Below are 26408 nucleotides of genomic sequence, written 5' to 3'. Positions count from 1 at the left end.
AGCCTGCACTACCTGATCACTTTCCTGGAAATAAAATTAACTATATAATACTGTATTACAGAAGTGTGCAAACCAAAGAGAAAATTGTACCTACCTTCCATATTTTTCAAGCCTTTCCACAGTTTTTTTGTTTCACTTAGTTATTGGGTAAACAAGGTTGAATAACTTATTTGTAACCCCAAGATATTAATACTACCAATGTTTTTCAATTTTTATCTAGAACCTACAATGATAGTATATAATATTAATAAAATATCTAAGGTAACATTTGTGACTCGATTAGGGAGTATACGGGGGTGGGGGATGCCCTTCAACTGGTGGTGGGGGTTCAACATTGTGCATATAAGGGATGGGGGGAACCATTGGGCCTCCACCAGGAGGAATAGAGAATGTTTCAAGACCCTCAAGGCCTCCCCACTCCTCCACTAAAGGAGCAGTGTCACCTTCTTGAAAGATGTGAGATGGTCGAAGCCAACTAAACCCAACTGCAAAAACTGACAATGCACCTGAGGAGAGATTAAGAAAAATTATAAGGTATTAAATAGAACTTGGGTCTTTTCATTATATCTATTATTAATCTGCAAAATAACAATTTTCTATAAAACTATTGCCAATTGTTAGCATCTTACCCTAACATCCTACACAGATTAATATGAAATGCATAGGCTGAATGTTAATAATGTCAGGTCCAAAAATGACCATAAATATGTAAATCTAACCACGTCAATTCATACCCTGCTTAAGGTTTACATTACAAACGACAATACCTATAAATAAGAAAAACTAAGGTGCCAGGCTAAAAATGTGTTAAGATAATCAAGATTACCACAAATTCAAAATTACCTGCAAATATAAGCAAATAGAAGCCAATATCCAGCTTCACGTGTACCCTTGCAGATGCCAAAGGTCCAATAACTGGCTTTGTAGTTTCTTGTTGTGTTTCCATTAATGTTGTGATGTAATAACATACTCCAATGCACACTACACACACCAAAACTGTAATTAGAAAAAGGAAACTAAAGCTAATCTAACAAGATCTATAAATGATAATTTTTTAGCAGTTAAAATCCATTACTCTTACACAACCGACTCCAGGTTAGCTCAGTACCTATGGTCTCCTCTCAGTCCACTAGTGCTATCTCCCTTCGTGCAACAAAACAGAGGAACTGGGGGAGGGGAAGTATGGTGACTAATGCTTTTGCACTGAAAAAAAATTTTTTTTTTAATATGATATTTTCATAATAAAATAAATTTTTGAACATACTTACCTGGTAGTTATATATAGCTTAAGTCCCTGCGCGGCAGAATTTCCAAAACTCGCGGCAATCGCGATGGGTAGTCAGGTGTACCACTGAGTAAGCCTCTACCCAGGTACCTTGAACCATTCAACTGTTCCTCAGATCTTCCATGCCCCTAGTCTCTAGAGGGGAGGAGGGTGGGAATTTAATCATATAACTACCAGGTAAGTATGTTCAAAAATTTATTTTATTATGAAAATATCATTTCCATTTATCTGACTTACCTGGTAGTTATATATATGGCTGATTGACACCTTTGGTGGAGGGTCAGAGACAGCCAACATCTTTGGAATTTTGCTTAGGGTTAATAAACCAACAGGTTCTTACCTGGTTTAGGGAAGCTGACTTGGAACTCCCCCTCATTATGTCTGCTTTCCTTAAGAGGTCCAACGATCCCTCAGGGGCTGAAGACCTCTAGGAGCTGCCAACCGGTATACCAACCTCTATGTGACAGACAACCTATAATACCCTTGTTCCGGGCTGCCAAGGGAACAAACTGATACCTGACTAAAATCAATGATTGCGGAAGATTTCGTCCAATCTCCACAAACAACCATAAGATTACAACTATTCCAAGGCAAAGAATCAAGGGCATCAGTTATGGGATTGCAGGGGTAAGTCCTCTCCCACTACTGAGTTAGCTGCTTATAAGCGGTCCCAGTGTATAGCAGTCATCATAAAAAAAGCGTTTGTACTTGCTTCAAGTAGTGTGAGGCAAACACTGACTTGCTTCTCCAGAAGGTAAGTCCATGATACTTTGTAGGGACATATTCTGTCTAAAGGCTACAGAGGTTGCAACCGCTCTGACCTCATGGGTTTTAACCTTTAGAAGCTTAAGTCAGCTTCATTACATTCTGAATCGGCTTCCTTATCAACTGTCTAATGAAATAGGATACTTGCATTCTTTGACACTGGTAGAGGGCTTCTTAACTGAACACAGCGCCTCTGGCCTGCCTCGTAAATTCTTAGGTCCTTTGCAGGTGCGCTCTCAGAGCTCTTACCGGACAGAGGACTCTCTAACTCCTCACCTGCGATCTCTGCCAGATTCATAATCTCGAAGGACTTGGGCCATGGTTGTGAGGCCGTTTCATTCTTAGCTCAAAAACCCCAATTGTAGAGAGCAGATGGCTTTGCCGTTCTAAAACCGCCGGTTTTATTGAAGGCATGTACTTCACTGACTCTTTTAGCTGCTGTCTTCGTAAGCAAACCAAAAATAGAGTCTTCATTGTGAGATCTTTAAAGTTTCTGTGTCTAGCTGTAAAATCCCTTAATAGTAGAGACTGAAAAGTTCGTCTCCTCTTAAGGTAAAAAGAAAATCCGCTATCTGGGTCACAGAGGTACTGGGCGAGGACGAGGTTGTTTTACACCAACCTCTAAAAATATCCCACTTGGATTGGTATACCTGATGGTAGGTGACCTCCTAACTCTGCGATAGCTCTAGCTGCCTCTTCGAAAATCACTCCCTGACTCTTGGGGATTTTCGATAGTCTGAAGGCAGTTGGCTGCTGAACCTGGAGTTTTGGTGATACTGCCTTTCCAAGTGGGGTTGTTTGAGTAGATCTGGCCTTGAGGCAGACTTCTCAGCGTGTCCCACCATCCATTCCACTTTCTGTGAACCATTCTCTTGTTGGCCAGGGGACCACTGGGAGTCATCCTGGCGCTATCGTGGAATACGAACTTCTGAATGACTCTGTTTACGATCTTGAGGGGAAAGGCGATGGCGTCCAGGTTGGACCAATTTAAAAGGAGCAGCATCTGTGTGCATTGCCGGGTGCACAGGAGAGCGATGCGTCTCCATCCTCTTCGTTTGAGCTGTGGCGAAGAAGAGGTCTATGCATGGACGACCAAATCCGCCACAATTCTCTGCAGACATCTTGGTGAAGAGTCCATTCTGTTGCCAGGACTTGACCTTTCCTGCTCAGACTGTCTGCCCTCACATTTCTTTCCCCTGAATGAAACGTGTCAACAATGTCACATTTTTCTCCTTGGCCCAGATAAGGAGTTGCCTCGACGTTTAGGCACAGTGACCTGGAGTGGGTTCCTCCTTGTTTGTTGATGTAGGCCAACGCCATCGTGTTGTCGGAGTTGACCTGTACGACCTTGTCTTGGACTGAGTGTTGTAACTCTTTGAGGGCTAAAAATATTGCAGTCAGCTCCTTTTGATTTATGTGGAGCTTCTCTTGCTCTCTGGTCCAGAATCCTGATACTTCCAACTTTCCCAATGTTGTCCCCACCCGAGTCCGACGCTGGCCGGAGAACAACACTAGGTCTGGGTTCTTCTGTTTTAATGAAAGGCCCTCCTGAAGCTTTGACTGGGTCGTTCCACCACTGAAGGCACTGTTTCATCGCCTCTGAAATGGGGATACACTCTTTCTCTAGCCCGTCTTCTCTGCTCCAATACCGATTGAGGTGGAATTGAAGTGGGCGAAGGTTTAGTCTTCCTAAGGAAACGAACTGTTCTAGCGAGGAAAGGGTCCTAGCAGGCTCATCCATTCCTCGCCGAGCACATCCGCTTCCCCCAGAAAGGTCCTTTAATTTTACTAAGGTCTGTTCCATCCTTGATGGTATTGGAGAAAAACCGAAAAATCCGAGACTGAATCCTCATCCCTAGATACAGGATCTCTTGAGATAGGTCAAGATGTGACGCTTCTGCCTGTTTACCAGAAGTCCTAGTTCCTCTCGATAAACAGACTGTCGTTTGAAGATCCTCCAGACAGCGATTGAAGGGAAGGAGCTCTGAGAGCCAGTCGATCAGATACGAAGGCCCTGATGCCTCTCGGTGTGCAGCATTCCGCTACGACCGACATCAGTCTGTGGTGAATATTTGGGGCGTGATGTTTAGGCCGAAGCAAGAGCCGAAACTGGAATACCTGTTCCTGAAGACGAATCAAGGTATTTCTTGAAGCGCCGGGTGGATAGGAATGTGGAGATATATGCGTCCCTGAAGGTCAAAACCATCCAGTCGTGTTGTCTGACTGCGCTAACACTTTTGATTTTATTTGTTTCCATGGAAAACTTCGTCTTTTGTACAAAGGCGTTGAGGGCACTCACATCGTACCTAGTCTCAACCCCCGAGCTCTTGGAACCAGGAAAAGGCGGTTGTAGAATCCTGGCGAATCCAGATTTTTGTATTTTTCTCTATTGCGTTTTCTGCAATAATAACAGAAACTTAGCACAATCAATCGCCTGTGCCTTGGACTCGTCTCTGTATCCTGGGAGACAGATCTATTGGTTTGTCTGCCCAGCGAGGGCTTTTCTTTAGGAAGGGTTTTGTATCCATCCTTGAGTAGTTGAATGGACCAGGATCCGCTCCTCTTTCTCCCATACCTGCCAGAAGTTTAACAGCCTGGCACCTACCGCTGCCTGGGGGAACGTCAAGTCCTGTTTCTTCCCTGTCTAGAGGCCTCCTTGCTGCAGATCTTCTACCGCCCTCGAGGAACCTCTACCTGAGGGCCGACCACGAAAAAAGGCTGAGATCCCTGAAGCACAGAAGCCCTCAGCCCTTACTCTCTTTTAGTCATGAAAGTTGTTGGTAAGACTTTCTTTGCTGTCTTCGATATAAGATCTTGTGGTTTTCTGAGCTAAGGAGGGTAGAAATCTCTTTAACCAAGTCTTGAGGGAAGAGGTGTGAGAGGGAAAAAGGCGTAAATTAATTCCAGCTTTTGACTGGATGTGACATTAGCTAGGGAAAAGAGCAAAGATGGGTCCTTTTCTTCAAGATTCCTGCTGAAAAGCATAGCTAATTCGCTTCAGCACCGTTCTGATTCCTTTATCCATACCACGACATAAGATGTACAAATTCTTCTTGTCGGTCGTGCTGAATAATCCCATCTTTCTTCCTAACTTGCTCCCAGGGTCCAGTCCAGAAAGTTAAAGACCTCGAAGGCCTAAAAATTCCTTTGGTGGTCAACTCTGATGTTGACCAGCAAAACACGTTCTCCCCATGGCCCACTCGGCCCGAGATGAATCAACAAGATTAGTCTCCTCGGGAAGAGGCAAAAAAGGTATTCCAAGGCGAACAGATTCTCGTTGATACCAAGCTTTCGATCTTGAAGCTAGTTTGGCTGGAGGGAAAAGCAAAGGCTGTCTTTCCTTGTTCTTTCTTTGAAAGCATCCATTCATTCATCATTTTTGAAGCTCTCTTGGACGGCGGGGACAAACCATCTTCATAAAGAAGCTGACTCATGGCGCCTTCCCAAGAGTAAATTCTGAAGGTGGGAGAGCGAGGGAGCCGTCGAATAAGTTTTCAGGAAAACCTCCGCAAAAGTTTCATAAGTTTTGAGTCTGATGAAAGTTGAAGGCCTTTACTATCTTCTTCTTCCGAAACTTGTTCGATCAGATCCACAGGAGACTGAGGATATCATCAATCTCTTCTTCTGATTGACAAAACCAAAGCGACTTCTTTCAAAGTATCACCTTGGCGGCTCGGTGTCTGGTGTCCAGTCTCGTGGCGTCTGGTGTCTTGCGTGACGCCTGGCGTCCTGGCGTCCAGATTCTTGGCGTCTGGCGTCCTGGCGACCAAGATCTTGGCGCCTGGCATCCTGGCGTCCATCTCTTGAGCTTTCTCGGGCGTCCTGGCGTCCAGACTTCCTGAGCAATCATTGTTCCGTCAACCCAAGGTCGGCTTGAGAACGGCGCCTGTGCGACATCTGTCAAAAAGCTGCCTCAGGCTGGCGTAAAATGATTGAGGTTTCTTGAATAGGCGAAACATTTTCGTTAAGCTGTCCGCCGCACCACAAAGTCGCGAGCTGGCCGCCTGTGCGACATCGGTCAAAAGTTTCCTCAGAGCGACGATACAGCCATCGGTGGACAAACGTCTGCATCCGTCTTATCTGCGGGCTGAAAAGACTTGCATCAGGAAGAAGAGTTTCCGTTGCATGTCTGAATTAGACTGATCTGCGGGCTACCTGTTGCTGAGGATCGCGATGAGAGCCGCAATATCAACTACTAATTCATTTTCATCGATGCGATGTTGAAATGAGATTTCGCCGCCTCGGTCTTATTTACGTCATCAGCCCGGAAGCGAGCGGCCGCCCGTCGCGACCAACATCGTCTGCTTTTCACTGGAGAGCAATTGTCCAATTAAGAGGGAACGCTCTGGGCTGCTCCAGTGACTACATCCGGGTAGGAAGTGTCAAATCCCGGCCTTCGCTCCACGAAGTTTCCTGAGGGGTCCGATAAGGTCGTATGGCGCCAGTCCCTTCTAGTAACAGCGTCCTCCGACGAGGACAAACACTTTTAACCTCTCGCCTTTCTATGGCGGTGAGCGCCTGAGGCGTCCAGGATGCAGCTGAGGGCGACTGCTCGGTAGCTAAAGCCTCTCGCACTCCTTGGTCTGCTGCGACATTCCTTCTCACGGGGGTTGGTGAGCTTGGAAGAGAGGTCTAGGACCCAGGAGCACGACAGGACCGGTAGCAACCGCACCCTCCACAACACTTGCCACTCTATTTTTTCATTGCACTTGAATGTTTCAGATCTCTGACATTCGACCATAAATCCTCTCTGTCTCTTGCGAGGGATTCTACCTTTTGTCAAAGGGTTTTGAATGGCGATCATCATGTCCTGAAGAGTTGGTTCATATCAGTATCAGTGGGGTTCTGGGACTACCACTACTGAGGGAATGAATAATAGGATTGATATGAGGGAGAATCTTCAATTCCCTGACTATCTCTAGAAAAAGGCAGAGATTTACTACTCCGGCTCTTCTGATCCTATCCCTTTCAAGCTTAGAAACATATCGGTAGTAATCCATCCACTCTCTTTCTGATAAGCCAAAACATTCATCACATCTATCCTTTAACTGTAATTTTCCCTCTGCATTTACACAAATGAGAGTGGGGATCCAGACTTTAGCAAGTCGGGTTTACACCCCTCACACATTCTCACCACTTTCGAGCAAGTCAGACATCTTGGAAAGTGAAAAAAATCGTAGAAAAATCCGCGAGCAAAGGTCAAAAAATCAGCAATATCTAACAAATCCAGAAAATCCAAATCAAAATCAAAAAACGACGTAGCCAAAGCCAAGTGTACTTCACCAAAAACTCTGTGAAAATCACGGGCCAAACGAGCAAAATTCTTAACGATGCACAACCGGTATGGCGGCAGGGAAGATCTGAGGAACAGTTGGAATGGTTCAAGGTACACCAGGTAGAGAGGCGCACTAGTGGTACACCCTGACTACCATCGCGATTCACGCGAGTTTTGAAATTCTGCAGCGGCGTCGGGACTTAAGCTATATATAACTACCAGGTAAGTCAGATGTTTAAAATTTATAATTCATTACTAATCTCTTATTGGAAAAATCTGACCTGAAGGAACCATTAACAGCTGCCGGTAAGAAGTTTTTTCTTTTGAAGAAATAGTCAAGAGTAAAACTTGCAGCCTATTTTGATGACAAAACGACTATATTTATGTAAGCTGCTGATTAATGGAAGGTACATGCATTTACCATCCTAACCTGGTGTACTGTAGTACCAAAGGATCCAGGAAATCCATGCCTATAAGGTTGTTATAACATTAATGCTTATGGGATGATATGGATGATTTAAGCCAAAAATTTCAGCTGCTACAGGTAAAACTTGACCTGACACAACAACCAGGTCTAGAAAATAAGTATTAAAATTGCAAGAAATCTTCCTTGAAGAGACTATCTCCAAAAATCAGCCATTACACTGAATTCACATCCCTCTTAAATAGTACTAAGTTGAAACTGACACTGCCCCAGAGGGCAAGTTGGTGCAGCTCCACTGACAATGTCCTGAGGGTAGGGGCAGTGTTACTAAGCTGGCACTGCCAACTCCAGTCCAGAGGGCAGGTTGATGTAGCTCTAATGACACTGCCTAAAATGCATGGCAGTGTTGCTCAGCTGGTGCTGCCCTGAAGAGCAGGGTGGCACTTTCCTCCATCCCTGTTCTGCATGCTACAGTCTAGAGATACATCTGGTTAATCCTGAAGAACCCCGTACTACCTCCGCAGATGTGGTAACCATCAGTCAGCAGCCTTTAATGGATTATGCAATCAATGGGTTTGGATAAAGGCAATACTTTGCCATTCATGGTCCAGTAAATTCACAAATACAGCAAAGGCTTTGGAACCAATGGTGTCAGGTGCTCCTGTGTTGCAAACCTAGAAAACAGTATAAGCAACAAGCATGTTATTAAAAATTCAGCTTCTAGACTTACCTGAGATAATACCTGCAACAGCATTCTTTCTGATACACTTAAGTATCCTTCCACTTGGTCCAGTAATATCCAAAAGCATTTGTACTAACGATGAACATATCATTAAAAATATAAGACCAATCACAAGGCGCATGAATGCCACAATCTCAGGAGTAACGCAAAACTTGAGTTCTGCAAAAAATTATAAAAAGTAAACTCATAAATGTGCGCACTCATGATGACTCCTTAATTCTAAAGTTATGCTGAATGGACTGGATTTTACTTTGTTACAAATTACTACAAAATCAAAATAATACAATATGCTTAAATGCATGTGAATACAGATGGCAATACTGTATACCATTTTATTGTAAGCGTTTGCAAGGCTTTCTTAAAAGAATGGTTAATTATGTGAATAGATGATGTAACTAAACAAAAACACAGGTGGGTGTTCTTACCTTCTCCATTTGTGTAGTATATTACATGAGATGCTGAGGGACCTATGTCGGTACCCTTTAAGGGCTCAAAATTACCAGGATGAAAGAATAAGTACAATCCGACAGTGTGCGTGCTACAACCCCCTCCATCCAATCGGAACCACTGAGGTTGACTGATGCATGCACATGTCACAACTATCACAATTATACTCACAACCTGTAAAAAATAATATTAGGTTTTCAGCATACTTGAATTCAGAAAAGACAGTCCTATTAGTTATCACATAAAATGAGACAGGCCAAGAAAATTAATCTTAAAGCACTACAATAAATTACAATACTTAAACACATAACAATTACATGGATGCTGCATAAAAAATACTCTTACATTTCCTTTAATCCTAGAAAAAGCATTACCAAAATTTTCAACTGAGAATTCCTGTACCATAACTTCCACTTACACTTGTTAAAGGTTGAAGATAGAAATTTTACCTTTCTTCTTAATGATCAGCACCGGTATATCCAAAACAAGGCCTAATGCATGAAGCTTCTAACAGTATCTCTCACCCTACACAATATTTCTTACCTTAAACTAAAGTTAATCGTATTTACTATCAATAAGACTCAGTAATCTGAATTATACAATTCTAACTATTTCCTAGAAGTTCACTATTCAGTTCTAACACAACAAAAAATGTACTCGAAAATTTACAAGACAACTGTCTGACAAAGAATCACCTCATTCTCTCGGAACAACAGGCACATTACGCAAATTATTAACTAATGTCCATGACTTACAAATAATTGGAAAAAAAAGAAAAAAAAAGTCTCCTTCCTCTGTTGATACATGCATAAAAGCATCACTTTATAATTTGTCCTTGCATACTTTGCCTTGTGCAAAGTACCTTATTCTTTTGTGTGAAACAAAAGTTGGTGTTTACTTACTTTTATAGTCCTGATTCCCCGCAAAAAGAAAGCAAGTTTGTTACTTGCATCACGTAGCAATGCTAAGTAAACTCTTTATCAACCTCGGCTATATTTCTTATGAAAGATATGGTCAGCTTAATCTAGTTATTACAGACATCACTTTCCTTTTAGTTTCAGAGCTCAGGATTCTTATTTTTCACATGCATATCTTATATATGTATATTAGCTCCTTGATTTTTTACTTGCAGTCATTAGCGTCAAACTCTTCCTATCTATTTCCTCAACTCCTACCTGACCCAAACTCGATGATCTTGACCTTACTAGAGTTAGAAAATTTTTATGAAAACTATTTTTTCACATTTAAACCTACTTCAGTACAACAGCCTAACTTGCAATACAATAGCAAAAAATCTCTAGCTATTCAATAAAAGACAGAGAATCCCCTTTCCATCCAACAGAGTAGGTATCTAAGTCCCTAAGTACCTCTAGCAGTGATTCAGCTGCAACAAAGACAGGAAGGGAGGTGGGCACTTTCTTGCACAGTTATGAGTGTGTGTGTGTGAAAAAAAACTTTCATTTTAAAAAATTACATACTAACACAGCCACACCAATTACTTCATGACAGCCTGAATAGCCATTTGGGCAGGATGGATACGTCAGCCAGTTGTTAAAAAACTGTAGATGATTACAGGAGTCTGGTCGATGACACTGTCAGTTAAGACGGACAGATCCAGCAAGCGTCTGACGGCTAACAAGGGGTCACAACAAACAGTGCCTTACTGGTTAGACTGGGAATTGTAGTGCCAGGTTTCACTTCTCAGTTAAACAACATTGTGAGATCAATACTTAGCAAAACAATAAAGCATTGCATAGGAGGAGGATGAATCTGATCCCCCAACTCTTTTCTGTCCAAACACAATGACCTGCAGCTATTACTGGAACCAGAGAATAATATCTCAAAGTTGTCATGTTCAAAATAGTCATACTATTACTGCATTCATCTTAAAAGCTATAAAGTGAAACAGCCCTGATCTTTAACTTGATACATCAGACTATGTGGCAAGAGAATAAGGGAAGCAAGAAAACTAAACTAAAATGAATAAGAGTTTTTGAATACTTTGGATTTATTCCCACTAGTTGATGAGAGCAAGTATTTCCCCTCCTTTCTAAATGACTAAGTTTCCTTTAGGTAATATCTCACAGCCCTGACTGGGAAGATTCCTCAGAGATTACTGCTCTATCAGCTCATAAACATTACTGGAATGATGCCTGAAAACCAGTGACAGGTCCCAAACTGAGGGATTCAAACTTCTTGGTGATATCTTTCCCTCTAGTTGCTGGCATTTGCACCTAACCTAGTAGATGTGCCCAGATCAACATCCCTGCAGTGGTATCAATTTCCTTCTACAAGTACGCACGCACTTGTCTTTGATAGAATTGGGTTGGACTTGCCCCATTTGGTAAATAAGCCCAGACATCGACACACATCAATGAAGCACTAGAGGTGTTCATGCAGCTCTGTGGCTGCAGACGCCATCAATAAATAACTAGTTGTGTAAATATCTAGCCAATCTGATGCTCCACTTGTCAGACAAGGTAGGTGCGGACCTTTGTCAATTACAGCCACAAAACTCAAACACTCTTTTGCTGGGAGCACCTAAACACCTATAAGCCAAAATTAATACCAACCACCACCATACTGAAGGCAAAATGACAAAAATTATGCATAGAAATGATGAGATAATGAGTTAAGAAGAATGTACAGTAGATGACAAAAATAATAAAAATTTCCATAGAGCATGATTGCTGGTGTTTGTGAGAAACCACATAGGCAGAGAAGGACCAGATTTTACCAATAGGGTCACTTAGGGATCCTGACCCATACTCTGCTTGATGGAAAAGGGAACTGTTCTTCTATGGAATATCAAGAGAATGGCGCTACCGAGGTTTAAACTATTGTAAACTAAAGGGTTTGAGTTTTAAAAAATAAAAAAGGAAAATTGTTGTTAGGAATGAGAACGCTTTAGCAGAAACTAAAAAAACGTTATTAATCCTCTTTAGTACATGACCAAGGGCAAGGAAAACATTTCTGTCTTTAACTTTTCTTGCTACCACACCATTCAATAACTACAAAACCAAGCACTTGGGCACTTTCAGCCACTTGGTACTTAAGACAGAGAAAAGAGGGAGTTGGAATGGTTGGGTAGCAAGCTGGAGGAAACAAAATAAGAGGTAAAATGTGGGTGCAACTCTGGGACAAAGGGACACTGCATATAACCTTTAGTAATTACCTACAGTAAACCATGTGAAGTACACTGATGACAGTAGCCCACTATAGGGATTCCATACTGCAGATATTGAAACTTTATACATTTCTAAAATATTATGTGTGAACTATGTCCAGATACAGCACTATATCTGAGTGCAAGCTCTAAGAAGTTGAATGGTATTCATGAAAATGCACACATGTTAAGTCCTAATCACTTCCACTACTAAATAAAGTACCTGTATTAAAAGCAATAAATATATGACAAGTACAAAAAACTAAGGTGTCATGCTTTTACCAAATTTTACATTTGTATAGTAAATCATTACAAAATATGAAATTGTAACTCTTGTGTACGATACATCACCTGCTGTAAATTATAACACAGTTAAATAACAAGACAATAAAGTAATCAATACACGTTAAATTGTACAGTACATCTAAATTACAAAACACGAAAATAATCAATACATTTTAATGTACTATATAACATACCCCAGACATGAGATTCTTTTCACTATCACGCCATACATTAGGTCGCCTTCTTGGATAGAGGCCTTCCACTGCATATTCTGGACGTGCAGGCATATTGAGAACTGGGGCCTATTTGATCTTCTTCAGAATCTGTTCTTTTAAGATTACAAAAAGAAGGCTCAAGAAGGCTCCGCTACTTTCAGATCACTATATTGCATTTGAAGGCATCTGTAAACATGAAATACACTTAGTGAGTTGCACAGTGGTGAAAGAAAATTTAAAACATTTCTAAATGAAAGAATGTCGCATGGAGTCCTACTTCTTTTTAAAAAATTGTATCGTACTTGTAAGTCACACAGAAAAAGTCAAAACACCCTTGCTGATTTCTCAAAATAAACAAGGTGTTTTTAAAATTACATGGCAAATTTGTTACCTTCAGGTGAATTCTCTCAACAACAGTCATATTTAATATCTGTAAATGATAAACCATTTAAAAACCCACCTTCTTTCATATCTCCTATGTCACCAAATTTAAAGGTTATGCAATTTCCAATGCAGTTTAAAATGACTGAATCAAATAAATATGTTTCTTTCATCTGTTTACGAGAGAGAGAGAGAGAGAGAGAGAGAGAGAGAGAGAGAGAGAGAGAGAGAGAGAGAGAGAGAGAGAGAGAGAGAGAATGTTGCAAGAAGATAAGGCTGCATAACTTCTGGATTACATAAGAATTTGCAAGTCAAGTATTTATCATGGTTGTAGTTCTATCTACTAAAGGAGAAAGAAATATCTCTGGCTATTCAACATCACTGGCTTGTGGTGTTTAATCTGGAACATGAGGTAAAAACTGCAGGTAGAAAGAATTAAAAAAATTGAACAGCAAAGCAGACAGAGACCAAAGGGATAGAATAAAATGTACAAGTCAGATCAATAAAGCTGTATGGCAAAAAAGAGAGAGAGAGAGGAATGTAAACCACAAACAAAGTAACTGAATGAGAATTTTGAAGTGAATAAGCAAAGAATGCTGCATCTATTAATGCGTCTCTGGTCTAAATAAACTAAATAGCAGTAACTAACCAAAGACTTGGATTGCAACATGGAATCAGACTTAATCAAATGTGGTAACATACCCATACCAGTGCCTAAACTAACCTTGGTCACTAAATATGGCTTGACATATTCAATTCTTTAGGTATTTTCCTGAGTACACAAACTGCAGCAGAAATTATGACGACAATTCTCGAGGCATTAATCTCATTTGCTGTACTCTGGCGATCTTTTTTGTAATTACCACCCTTGATTATTAACCACTGAGGAATGGTTTTCAGACATTTTCATATCTCAACGAACAAGCTTCCTCTTATGTTTAATAGAGTAGGCAGTGTTAATTTCAAAGAAAATTAGTTCCACTTACACGGGAATACCGTCTGACTATTAAGTATATCAGCATTAATGCTTCTTTGTTAAAATTTAGAGCATCCACTGCCTTGGTAATATGTCAAAGTGCTGAAAATACTGTATTCACATAATGCCATCATATTTAATGGTTTACAGGTTTTGAAAACCAGCTGTTAATCTATGATAATCAAGAAGCAGGTTAGAATTTCCCTGATAGTTCCTGACTTTGATGACTGTACATTCAATTAAGTGGGAAATGTGAGGCTGGGTCAATACAAACCTCCTTATGTCTAACAATAATAAGCCTAAGGGACCATAGTGGGAAACTCCACTACTTGTGTCTTAAGCCTTGGAGTTAAATTTGGTTGGGGAGGACCCAGAAACAGGGTATGACAATTTCTTTTGGGGTTGACAAATAAGCAAGGTTATGTAACATAATAATTTCTATGATTTACAGCAACCAAGATCAGGGGTGGTACGAAGTGGTGTCCTATGCTAGGCCAGGTTGGGGGAGGTCAGCTGAAAAGGATCCTAATGTTTCACTTTATGTAAAACTGAATGCTAACAGCACATCCCTCTGGTTTGGTAACTATCAATTTATGAGCAAAATGGGCGCTGTATTCAGTACCAGCCTGCGGGGGATGAATGTTAAAGCACAAGCAAAAGATGATAAGTACCGTAAACATGCACAAAAGCCATAAACATTTACAAAAACATATAAAAAGGCGGTAAATATTAAGGTCGCTGACTGACGGGAACCAGGCCTTGATAGGCTGATAGTCTTCAGTTTTACCTTCACTATATAATTTACCATACCCTAGGTCAGGTTAGGTTGGGGGAGGAAGGCCACCAACAGCAAGTAAGGTATGCATGCCTAGGTTAGGTTACATTCAAATACATCCTTGTTTTTCAATCTTTCCCAGTAAACCTAGACTACCCTTAGATTGCCAGTGTGGTTCCCCAATAGGCTATTAGGCTCTTATTCGGGCTATGAGGAGCAAGTAATGGGCTAACCAAGCTTTCCCAAGAATAATATGTGGTCAAATTCGTAAAAGTCACATAAAACTATCACAATAAGGGAATGTTATCTTCTTACTCTATGACATGTTTTAAAAAGTAGGCCAATGTCTTACAAGATTACAGACATCAAATAGACTAGAGGTAAGTGGGCTTTGAGATATGGTGTGACCTAGCCTAGCCTAATCGAGTAAAGAAAATTAATAAATTAAAATATACATTAACCTAATTAGGAGTGCGAAAATCGAAAGCTAGGAAAGTGGGTTAGTTCTTGTTTTTGTTTGTCTACGCCCAAGGAATTGCATAGCCTAATGGTAATCTGGGTGTAAAACCACACTGAAACATGTCATAATTATTTCCATGCCTCTCTAGCCTACAGTCCACCCCATGAACACAAAATATAATAAAAACACGAGGCCTACGTCTCTAATAATGAAAGAGATTATTATTGGATTACTTTTGGCCTCGGGTTACCATAAATCAGGCATGATGGTCTGCAACTGACACAAAAGAAATAGAGTTTTAACCTATATTACCATGAAATGAACGCCCCACTGTTCATTATTACCAATAATAACCAAAATTACTGACCTTTTTCAAGATAATCTTGGAAAACAATATAGCGAAACTGAAAGTACGTTCGCAGTTTTGACGTTTCAGCCCTTGAAGGAAAACCTTAAGGGTCGGAGGTTGGGACACAAACAAGGATGTGGGATGGCGGCGTTTTACATCGGAAAAAGAGATGAGAGTAGTGTTTCTTTTTACATGGCATTGGGAGCTGGAGTAGAATATGAAGAAATTCCATGTATTTTCAACTTGGAGAAAGACCCAGGGTGAGCGAAAGCCAACAGGAATAAAATTAACGTCAAATGACTTAATATGGGACTCCAAGTTTCAAGACTGCAACTGATTAATTACAGTTGGGTGCTATTCGCCTTGCTTTCTTACAGGAACATAAAAATAATTTATATATTTGGAGATTTTCACGACATGAGAAAATATTTTTATCTATTTCGCGTACAGATAATAGCTGAGATACTGTTCGTTAGTCAGAACACGTTTTGAAAATACATTCACTGATGGACCGTCATAGACATTTTATTTTTTCAATCTCCAATCTCTCAGAATTGTTATTTTCTTCTCAGTAACCTACTACTAGGAATCAGTTTCTAAGAAATTCGTGTAATAAACCACTTGCTTTTCGTAGAGCAATATGTTCTTTTTGGCTAAATGTATAAGTAACCTATGTAAGTGAACATGTAACCTATATTCCACTCCACGTAAAAAACAAGGGTACTGTACCAGTTTGGATTTTTCTAAATTTAAAAAGTAGGTCTTGTGTACAACTAACCTAAAATATGAAAAAAATTATATTTGAGAACCATGTCTAATTCGTGATATCTTTAACTGGGCACATCCGTCGCAAAAACCTTAATGTATGCTAACCCCTGGGAGAAAGCATCGTCACGCAAAATAAAACGTCGTACTGTTAGTAGAGAGTACTAATGTCAAGTAGTAATTAGTACTGAACTAGCATATTGTCTAATGTCAATTCAAGCCAAAGGCTGAATATCTATAGTAGAATAAAAAAAATGAAACTGAATTAAGTACGTAAATACATTTGAATATATATATGTATATATATATACATACATACACACACACACACACACACACACACACACACACACATATATATATATATATATATATATATATATATATATATATATATATATATATATATATATATATATATATATATATATATATATATATATATTTGTTAATATTCCCTATTTATGTATTCTGTACTTTACTTGAAGTATGAAATAATTTGCTAGTTTCTTATATTTTACTTTACATTATCTCTCTAAACCACCACATATTGCAACTGATGACTAACATTTTTTATGCCAAATTTTCCCTTCCCGAGGTTAGACGGGAATAAGTCCCATAGGCCTACACAACCGTTTATCTTTTGCTCTTTCTGTTTGAGTTGCTATCTGTTATATGGCTTCCTTTTTCATTTGTTTTCCTACAGGTCTTCGTGCTGATATCTTCCCGTTTCCTCACTGCTTCTAGACCCTCATCACGTATCTAAACCATTTATGTTTAAAACCGAAGTCATCTTCTACCTTTGAGGACATTGTGTTTTGTTTATCTCTCTCTCTCTCTCTCTCTCTCTCTCTCTCTCTCTCTCTATATATATATATATATATATATGACAACAGTCACTGCCACTCTCATATTTTCTTTGATGAATCAGCGGCGAATCCACGTGAAGAAAACTTCCACAACATTCGCTACTTCATATGCATGCAGAGGAGGCACGCATGTGTGAAATACGAAAACAATAAAAGGCGACAGGATTGTTTATTAATGATAAACATTCAATCGAGGGATTGATAAAAATTTGTTCAGCACTTCTAACTCGATAAGATCTCTCATAAACAAAGAAGCCCTTGAAGAGTGAAAGATCCATAGGCGTATACGTTCTTCGTAGCCCGTCACGTGTGTGCAAATGTGACAATGACGTAACCGAAGGCCGACCTTGGGCGTAACAGTGTGATAACGAGGCAGCAGTAAACGTAGCGTGAGTGCAGGACTGCAGGGACCAAGTGCGTGTTACGAAACAATTGCGTAAGCGCTCTGATGTGGTGAATGACTTTTATGAGACGTATTCGTAGTTTATAGATAGATTACTGATACTTAAGATAGATATAGCAGTAAGAGACATCATGAAATGGATATTGAGGTTGCATGGCGTTTTTAGATGATCATTTGGCTTAAGGGGACTTTTAAAGTGTTTTATGATCATGATATGGCAAAAAGAATGCTAAAATGATGGTGCGTTGTGTTGCCGAGATCGTAAGAAATTAAAAAGAAGCAGGTTTGACTGCATTTTTTTTTACCTGTCTCTCGTGGGTCCCATTCCACGCTTTACCTGGTTTCCTTTAATATTTCTTTTATTTAGTTTACACTTTACTTTGACATTTCTTTTTCTGTACTGAGCTGCTTTTCCTGTTGAGTTTGTAGCATCCTGCTTTTTCTAGTGGGGTTGCGTTTGGGTAATAATAATAATAATAATAATAATAATAATAATAATAATAATAATAATAATAATAATAATGAAAGAGAAAGACTGTTATAGCAAGAAGATTTGATTTTGACAGGTGTAGAGAAAAGAAAATTTGTGCGTGATTTTAATTAATGAAGGTAATAACGCATCATTTTGTTGAAAAACGTAAGATATGGTGCTGATTAATTTCAATGTACAGTTTTATTATTGTTACTTTTTTTGTATGCATGCATACGTGGTCATTTCTGCTGTGCAAAGAGTTCAAGTTTGTGGTGAATTTAGTTTAAATAGTACATCAATATAAAAAGAAGCTAATTCTTACAAGACGAGCATAAATTACTGCACACATACAAAAATTTCAGAGAGGCAAGCAGCAGCGTTTTAAAAGCGAAATGACTGAACTGTTTTCAAGATACTAGGGCCCTCACTCCAAAACACTTTGGTAGCTCATTCTGATACTTTTGAATAGGGACTGAACAACAAAGGCCAATTTTCTGTGAAGGATTTAGCATCGAACAGCTAGATCTGTTGCCCCTAATTCAACCTACAGCTCCGGAAATTCATCTTGGCAATCATAGGAAGCTTCTCAGCTGACGACTTAAATAGGTTTCATACGAAACCCAAGTCTTCATCACCGAGTTCAGGAAAACATTGGCTGGAATTGTTTTCCAGTGCTGGAAAATGGTGCGAAGTTATTGATTGAGCGACTGATTTTTTTTTTTTTGCAAATACTAGCGGCACTTGCTCTTTACTGCCAGTGGCAAGATTTGATGACGGTTTTCCACTCGAACAGGGAAGCTTAAAACCTTCTCATCCTCTTTTAATCTTATGTATAACAGTACTTAAATGTCAGTGACAGGGGATACCACATCACACTTATCATCGAGTTGAAATTTCCGACAGTTTAGAAACCATATGTATATATATATAAACAAAATCAAAGGTGTGTTTTAAATGAACTTGGGGAAACCAGGCTAAATTGAATCCCATAACTTTCGGTAACGCTGCTGATAAAGTTTTGGGCCGGAAATCTTAATGAAGAGACTGTGGGTCTTATTGGGATGTCCACATTGCGTATATGAGGAGTTCGTACATAAGGGACATGGTCGGAAGTTTGGGAGGTAATGTGTTAGGAAATATTTTTTCCCGTAGGGAGTTAGTGCCATTAGTGCACCTCATGCGGTGCACTGTAGGCATTACTTAAGGTTCTTCGCAGCGTGCCTTCGGCCCCTAGCTGCATCCTCTTTCATTCCTTTTACTGTATCTCCTTTCATATTCTCTTTCTTCCATTTTACTTTCCGCCCTCTCCTAACAATTGATTCATAATGCAACTGCGAGTTTTCCTCCTGCTACACCTTTCAAACCGTTTACTGTCAATTTCCGTTTCAGCGCTGAATGACCTCATAGGTCCCAGTGCTTGGCCTTAGGCCTAAATTCTATATTCAATTCGATTCAAAACTGAAATTCGATTCTCAACACTACGATGAATATATCGTTCTATTTTGCTACTTCCCTAAAGCAGGAAGGAAGGTGACAGTAAAAAAAAAGAAAAAATCTTTCAAGTGATCTCTTAATATCCGTATGTCTTAAAATCACGTTCAAAGTTAAAATTCTTATTTTCTCTTCCGTATCAAACTCTTATAACGAATGTATTCCTTATCAAGAAAGTCACTTGTTATTCTGGCGTCGCTCACTTTTAGTTTTCCATAAAGGAAAACTATTGTGACGGGTTTGTCTGTCCGCCCTTGGATCTTAAAAACTACTGAGGCTACAGGGCTGCAAAGTGGTATGTAGATCATTCACCCTCCAATCACCAAACACACCAAATTGCAGCCCTTTAGTCTCAGTAGTTTTTATTTGATTTAATGTTAAATTTAGCCATAATCATACTTCTGGCACCGTCATAGGTACTAATAACACAGGCCACCACCGGACCGCGGCTGAGTTTCATGGGCTGCGGCTAAGTTTCATGGGCTGTTGTTGAAAGTTTCATACAGCATTATACGCTGTACAGAAACTCGATTGCGCCGAAGAAACTTCGGCGCATTTTTTACTTTATTTTTTTGTGATGCCTGTACATCTTAAAAAAAGAGTCGAGTCTTGCCGCTCCGTTCTCCTTGGAAGAACGCTCGAGTGGGACAGAACAGAACCACTCGCCCGGCACAGGAAGTGGGGGGGGGGGGCGGAGGGCGGGGGCGAACATTAGCGCATGTGAAAGGGAAGGAAAAATTTGAAAGTGAAGCAGGACACAAGAGTAAAGAATAATGAAGGACGCTTCCGGTTCTTGCAGGCACTTAATTAAGGTTTTTACGCTCAAAGCCCACATTTATAATCTTGGAAGAGAGAGAGAGAGAGAGAGAGAGAGAGAGAGAGAGAGAGAGAGAGAGAGAGAGAGAGAGAGAGAGAGAGAGGAATTGTTTTTGTTCTGTTTGAATAAAATCCGTAAAAAAAAACTAAGCCTTATCAGTACACATCTCTTCAGTTTTTGAAAAATACTCTAACGACGAGTTAGAGGAATTTATTTCTGGTGATAGAAATTCATTTCTCGCTATAATGTGGTTCGGATTCCACAATAAGCTGTAGGTCCCGTTGCTAAGTAACCAGTTGGTTCTTAGCCACGTAAAATAAGTCTAATCCTTCGGGCCAGCCCTAGGAGAGCTGTTAATCAGCTCAGTGGTCTGGTAAAACTAAGGTATACTTAACTCTAACGAAATTTTCTAAATGAAAGAAAACGGACATTACCAGCATGTTACAAACTTTTCTAAATTCCAACAATACCATTACATTAAGACGAACAAAATCTTATGCGTTTCACAAAATTCTAAAGCTACTTAATAAGAACCATTAAGATAAAATTATGAAAAAGTCTAGTGTAAAGAAATACCCGTCAATAGAACTCAATAACTTACTCCACATTCCTTCTTGATGCTATATTATCTAAAACCATACCACTTTATTTGTTACTGCTCTTTTTCAAAAGGTCTTTCAAATAAAACATACCATCATATTTTCAATGCTTTATTTCTGACTTAGTTTAATCACATTCACTTTGAAGGGCCAACCACAGTGGAAAGCATAGGTAGGGATTGTGGCTTCCTAAGTATTTACAGCATAAATATTTATGTAGGACACAAAGGCAAGGCTCTCTCCTCCTGCTGGCTGTAAAATGAAAGCCGTTAGCAACCTCACTGGAAATCGAAAAGCCTTCTCCGTTTTCTCTTCCATTTTTTTCACGTTCTCCGTTTTCTGTTTCGATTCCTGAACGCTCACAATATCCTGCTTAGAACCTTCATTCGAATCTGATGCGTCTCTCATTCCACCCTCCCGACCAGTGAGATTGGCAACGGCTTCGCCATATACACAGCACAGCGTATTTTGAGTTTAGGCGTCACTCATCTAGACCAGTCAGCATCACAATATGAAAAAGGCATTTTGGGTCCTCACATAAAGGGTTAAACTTGGTCTGAGAGGGCCAAAAATTTTCACCGTGAGTTATCAGGTCATACGCTGCACCAGTGTGTGAAAATACAGCCAAATATATCTTCTAAACATCAAATAGCTTCACATAACGATAATATAATCTTTGTTCCCAGAAAATAAATAAGCTCTGATAGAAAATTTCATATATAGATAAAGCAATGATTAACAGCACTCAGTTTTTTTTTTACATTACATTATTGTTAGCATGGTAAACTAGTACAACCAGATGAAGAGATATTTCACTTCGGAAGTCCAGTGGGCGTTCAAGAGAAATTTCTGACCTGAAAGAGATTAAATCTGTTGCCTTGGGAGCAGGTGGAGGATAGTCGTAAATGATGGATTAGCATGCCAATTTATAATCCCATCTGTTTAACCTGTCTGACTGTTAACTGTGACACAGTAGACAGCCTCGCATTATGAACTTTCAAAAATATATTGTCCTTAAAAATTCTCTCGAGACACCACTAGATCAAAAGCTTTTCCAAAGTAAACATCCAACTGGTGGCACCAAGATACATGCAGCTATGATAACTGAATTTCGCCTTACGACAAATGATTTGCTTCTCTCGTTACGGGAATACTTCTGTCCAAAAACAGAAAATTAGGTACCTCCAGACAAAAAAATCTTTTGGAGATGTTGACATCACTAGTGGCTGAAATGTACAATCCTGCAAAAACAAATATATGATGTTTTTTTTTAAGAAAAATTTCCTTTCAGCCATCTTCACTCGCTGGCAACTCTGGCAATTATGCTACCTTTATAAAGACGACTTACTTTAACTACCAGGCAAATCACAGCGTGTCAACATACACCAGCTTGACTCCTAGTATGTCAGGAACTGCACAAACTTTACATCTAAAGGCTTTACAATGAACTAAAGAAAAGGGGGTGAACTACTGACGCAGTCATGCACGTGTTCAAAAAGACTCAAGAGCAAATGTTCCAGAAGCCAAAATGTCAAAGGAATGATATATAACAGCCTGACTCTTCTCCATCAGCCTACTGTCTGGAATGGGCGCCCATCCCCATAAGATGCAATGTTCGCCTCTTTCTTCGCTTTCATATATTGTTCTCCGTGTTCGAGGCTCAAGAGCATTTTGCACTTGAGTCTTAAAGAGTCTTACCATAATCGATTAATGTCCAACCTGTCAAAAGTAAGGAAGACTAACACTGCATGATGATTAGAAGAAACAGAGATCTCAGTGAATCACAGAGGAGGATTCTCTTGAGGACATTTGATAAGAGGGACAGAAAGCGTTTGGTTAGTAAGACTCAATACTGTTCTGTACCGGTTATTGATTATTAACGAAAAAGGGAGTTTGGGGGAGAAATCAGCATACATATTCACCATAATCCCAGGAGACCAGCTCTTTGGATTCACCAATATATGAGTTTCAGACATATATGTTTATATATATATAAATATATACTCGAGAAGGGTCATACAAGTTTCAAGGTCATTTGAAAGCAGACCTTGAAAGAAGCTTTTGTTGAAAGAAGCATTTGAAGGCATTTGTTAACTGTCTTAAAAGTAAGACTGATGTCCATTTAAAACCAAGCGAGTTTCTCTGACCCCAAAATTTAAAGTTTAGTCAGACCTCTTTCTTATGACCTCATTACTTAAATGTCTGACAGAACGGAAATCAAATACCTTCCAACTCGTGACTCTTTCCTTACAAAAATGAATCACTCAACTAAAAAGAAACTATCCTTTTTTAAATTTACCACCACATTTCAACCACATTTAAGAGATCACACCTAATGTCACTGTTTGATTAATATATTTACATTTTTAATGACATGGTAACAACTGCCTTAAAGGCCCCAGAAAAGAGCATTGTCTTATTAACGAGAGACAGAACTGAGAAAGTACTGCAAAGTTCGTTGGTTTTATGCAAAGTGTCTACGTAACACCTATGAACAGCAAGACATATACCGAGACAACGTACAACGTACATTAGCTGCCGTGTTGTGAATGGCTAGTATATGAAGGCAGGCTCTGGCAGAAACAAGGACTGGGGTTCATAGGTTCGGGAGTTACAGAGTTGATTTCTATCGCACACAATGCTGGTAGCAACTTGATGGAAGAAGCTGAAATCATATTCAAGTACTACAAAACAGCTGTCATGTTCATTGCTCACGTGTGACGGGATGAATACCCAGACACGGAAACATTTGATCAAGTTCTGCGATTCAAGCTACAGATTACTTGGCGTGTATGGGTACTGCTCCTTCACCATAGCAGATTTCTGAGAATTCTCGACCATAAATCTTACAGCAGTGCATGCCACAAAAAACTACAACCCATTTAAGTCTATTGACATGAAAGTTTGTGGGTGGATGGAAGAAAAAAAAGTACTTCGGCACAGAAGAGACAGCAAGGGGTATCTGAGAGAAAAACTGCAAGAATTCTAGAGTCAGGAGACCTGGCCATGCACCCAAAGAAAACGGGCGGTGGCAGGTCGGTGAAGTTCTTCAGCTCCAGTTACATTCACTGAATTCAGATCAGCTGAATGTTGAATGATGAATGATTCGTCCCATGTGTGCATTATGGGTGTGTCACTGCAAGGTACTTCTAATGCCAGCAATTTCAGTGGACAGTTGATCATGAAAGAAAATACAGCAAGATCTAAGAGATAACTCTGGGCTCATGTTCTTTACATCCAGCATGGCCAGGCCTCTGGGTGGGTCTACAGGACAAGATGGTTGTTGGGAGCTGTAGATACAGGTCTTGGCTTCAGGTATGCAGAAAATTCGATATTCATTACCCTTACGTAAAATCTTGAATATTACAGCCGTTTTGAACCATTACAAAACATTTCGAATAACGCAACAATGGAGGAACAGGTTTCATTGACGCCCCTGAATTAAGATCGATTGGCGAGGAACCGTTTTCAAAGATGACAATGCAGTTATGGGAATAAAACACGCGATGAATAAAAAGTTTGGAAAACTGTTTGGAAACAGATCTTTAGATGAACTGTGAGGTAGATAGATAAAGATATCGATACATAATAGCTCCAAGAATAAGTTAAAAGTGTCAAAGAGAAAATTGGCGCATGCCTATAATTATTAAACCGAGTATCTCGATGAGGGATGCGTGTGTGATTTTCATATTCATATACTGATTGTTGTATTTGCTTGTCTATTAATTTAATTATTTATTTATTCACTTGTCTTTACCTCGAAAGCTTAAGCTTTTGCTTTTACTTATCAGTCCAAAAGTATAGGCATGCACTGCAAACCAAGAAACCAAATCGTGTAGTTTCTTAGAACTTTGAGTTTTCAAGAAAATATTTTTTGTTTAGAGAAAGAGAGGGAGAGAGAGAGAAAAATGACAGAACTGATGATGATGACGTGATAAACAAGGGCCTTAAGGATACCTTAGTAAGAGTATCCTATACAAAATCCCATGGGCTAGGTAAAATGTACCTGTGGGTCACGAATAATATAAGCAGCTCTGATAAAATTACAATAATCTTCAATTTTTCATTTACTGCTGGAGATGTGAAACGAGACGAAATAGTGAATAAATAATAAAACAATGACTTAATTGTATGTCTGTTTAAGTAAAGCGGCGCGAATCAAAAATTATACTCCGGTGGCTTCGTAAGCAGTGTTACTTAGAAGCGAGTACAAGACGGAAGAAATTTTATAACGCTTCTCAATTTATTCCTCTATTTCTATTTTTGCACCATTTTCTTTGTTGTCTCTTATTTCCTTTTTTCAGAAGTCAGCGGCCGAGAACGTGTCATGTTTTCAGTTGATAAACACTTGATATGCACTTAGAACACTTGAATGGGCAACAACGGAACAGGGTAAGTAGCGACTCCATTTGAAGTAGACGCGCCAGCGAGTATTTGAAAAAAGCAAAAAGTCCCTTGAACGAAAAGAGAGAGATTCCCTTTTCACACAGTACACGGTAAGATGAGCACATAGCTGTTATTCTCCACAGCTTCCCTTTAAAAGACAGCCATCCGAACCGTATAGAGCAAATGAAATGAACGAATTCCCTTTTGCCGAATCTTCAAGGGTTCCTAAGAACACCATCACTTCTCAGCATCCTTTTGGGGAAACTGATTGGATCTTAGAGTTGAAAAAAAACGCCAGATTTCACTTTTATTGAAATGGGCATTTTATTTCGAAAAGGTCAAATCTTGACCCCCTTTTCTTTTGAAATACTGTATTGGTGCTCCGTTGGAAAAGAAATATATTTGCATTCACATTAACACAAAGAGTTGACACTTCAATGGAAAGTATGGTAGAGCTTTATGCGTGTTTTCTAATATTGATTTTGTCTTGTTTCTTTTAGATGATAATACAAGGACGGGTCGAATAATCGAGATGCAACATTACTTATCTATGAACTTTCCTTACCTCTAAAAGAGTAACAGTCATTTAGGAATTTTAAAAAAAGTAGACGTTTCATTATACCTAATTCGCAGTTACAGAAGAAGTGATGTTAGTACTGAAATCTTAGAAAACTGAGAACAACTTCATAAAGATTTACCGTTAGAGTTATACAGACACTGAACTGAGGATAAGGTAATCATTATTTCTTATTTACAACTGGAATGAATGCATAATTTTTTTTTGTTGGTCGTTTCATGATAGGTTAAGAGACTCGATAGCTTGAGAACGTATACATATATATACATCATATACATACTAATAAGTAATCGAAATTATGAACTTCATAAAGAGTTTGTATATATATATGTTTGTGTGTGTATCATGTGTTACGATGTAAATTTAGAATTTTTAAAAACCATACATGAGAGTAGGCAAAAATGAGGGTCGTAAGTATGTATGTATGTGTATACATATATATATATATATATATATATGTATGTATATATATGCACATACATAT

The 26408-nt window shown here is 39.4% G+C and overlaps 1 protein-coding gene across 1 annotated transcript; it reads right to left on the bottom strand.

Annotated features, from left to right (window-relative positions):
• Positions 1–199: 199 nt before the first annotated feature.
• LOC136837773 (transmembrane protein 127-like) lies at positions 200–15695 on the bottom strand. Its single transcript, XM_067102701.1, has 6 exons — positions 15564–15695; positions 12584–12790; positions 8917–9112; positions 8480–8650; positions 844–996; positions 200–506 (listed from the first exon to the last, which is right to left on the bottom strand). The coding sequence occupies exons 2-6, from the start codon at positions 12674–12676 to the stop codon at positions 280–282; spliced, it is 840 nt and encodes a 279-aa protein (XP_066958802.1). The 5' UTR covers positions 12677–12790; positions 15564–15695; the 3' UTR covers positions 200–279.
• Positions 15696–26408: the final 10713 nt, after the last annotated feature.

Source organism: Macrobrachium rosenbergii, chromosome 59 (genome assembly GCF_040412425.1).
Source record: "Macrobrachium rosenbergii isolate ZJJX-2024 chromosome 59, ASM4041242v1, whole genome shotgun sequence".
Taxonomy (NCBI): Eukaryota; Metazoa; Arthropoda; class Malacostraca; order Decapoda; family Palaemonidae; genus Macrobrachium; species Macrobrachium rosenbergii.
This window is presented reverse-complemented; position numbering and strand designations above follow the sequence as displayed.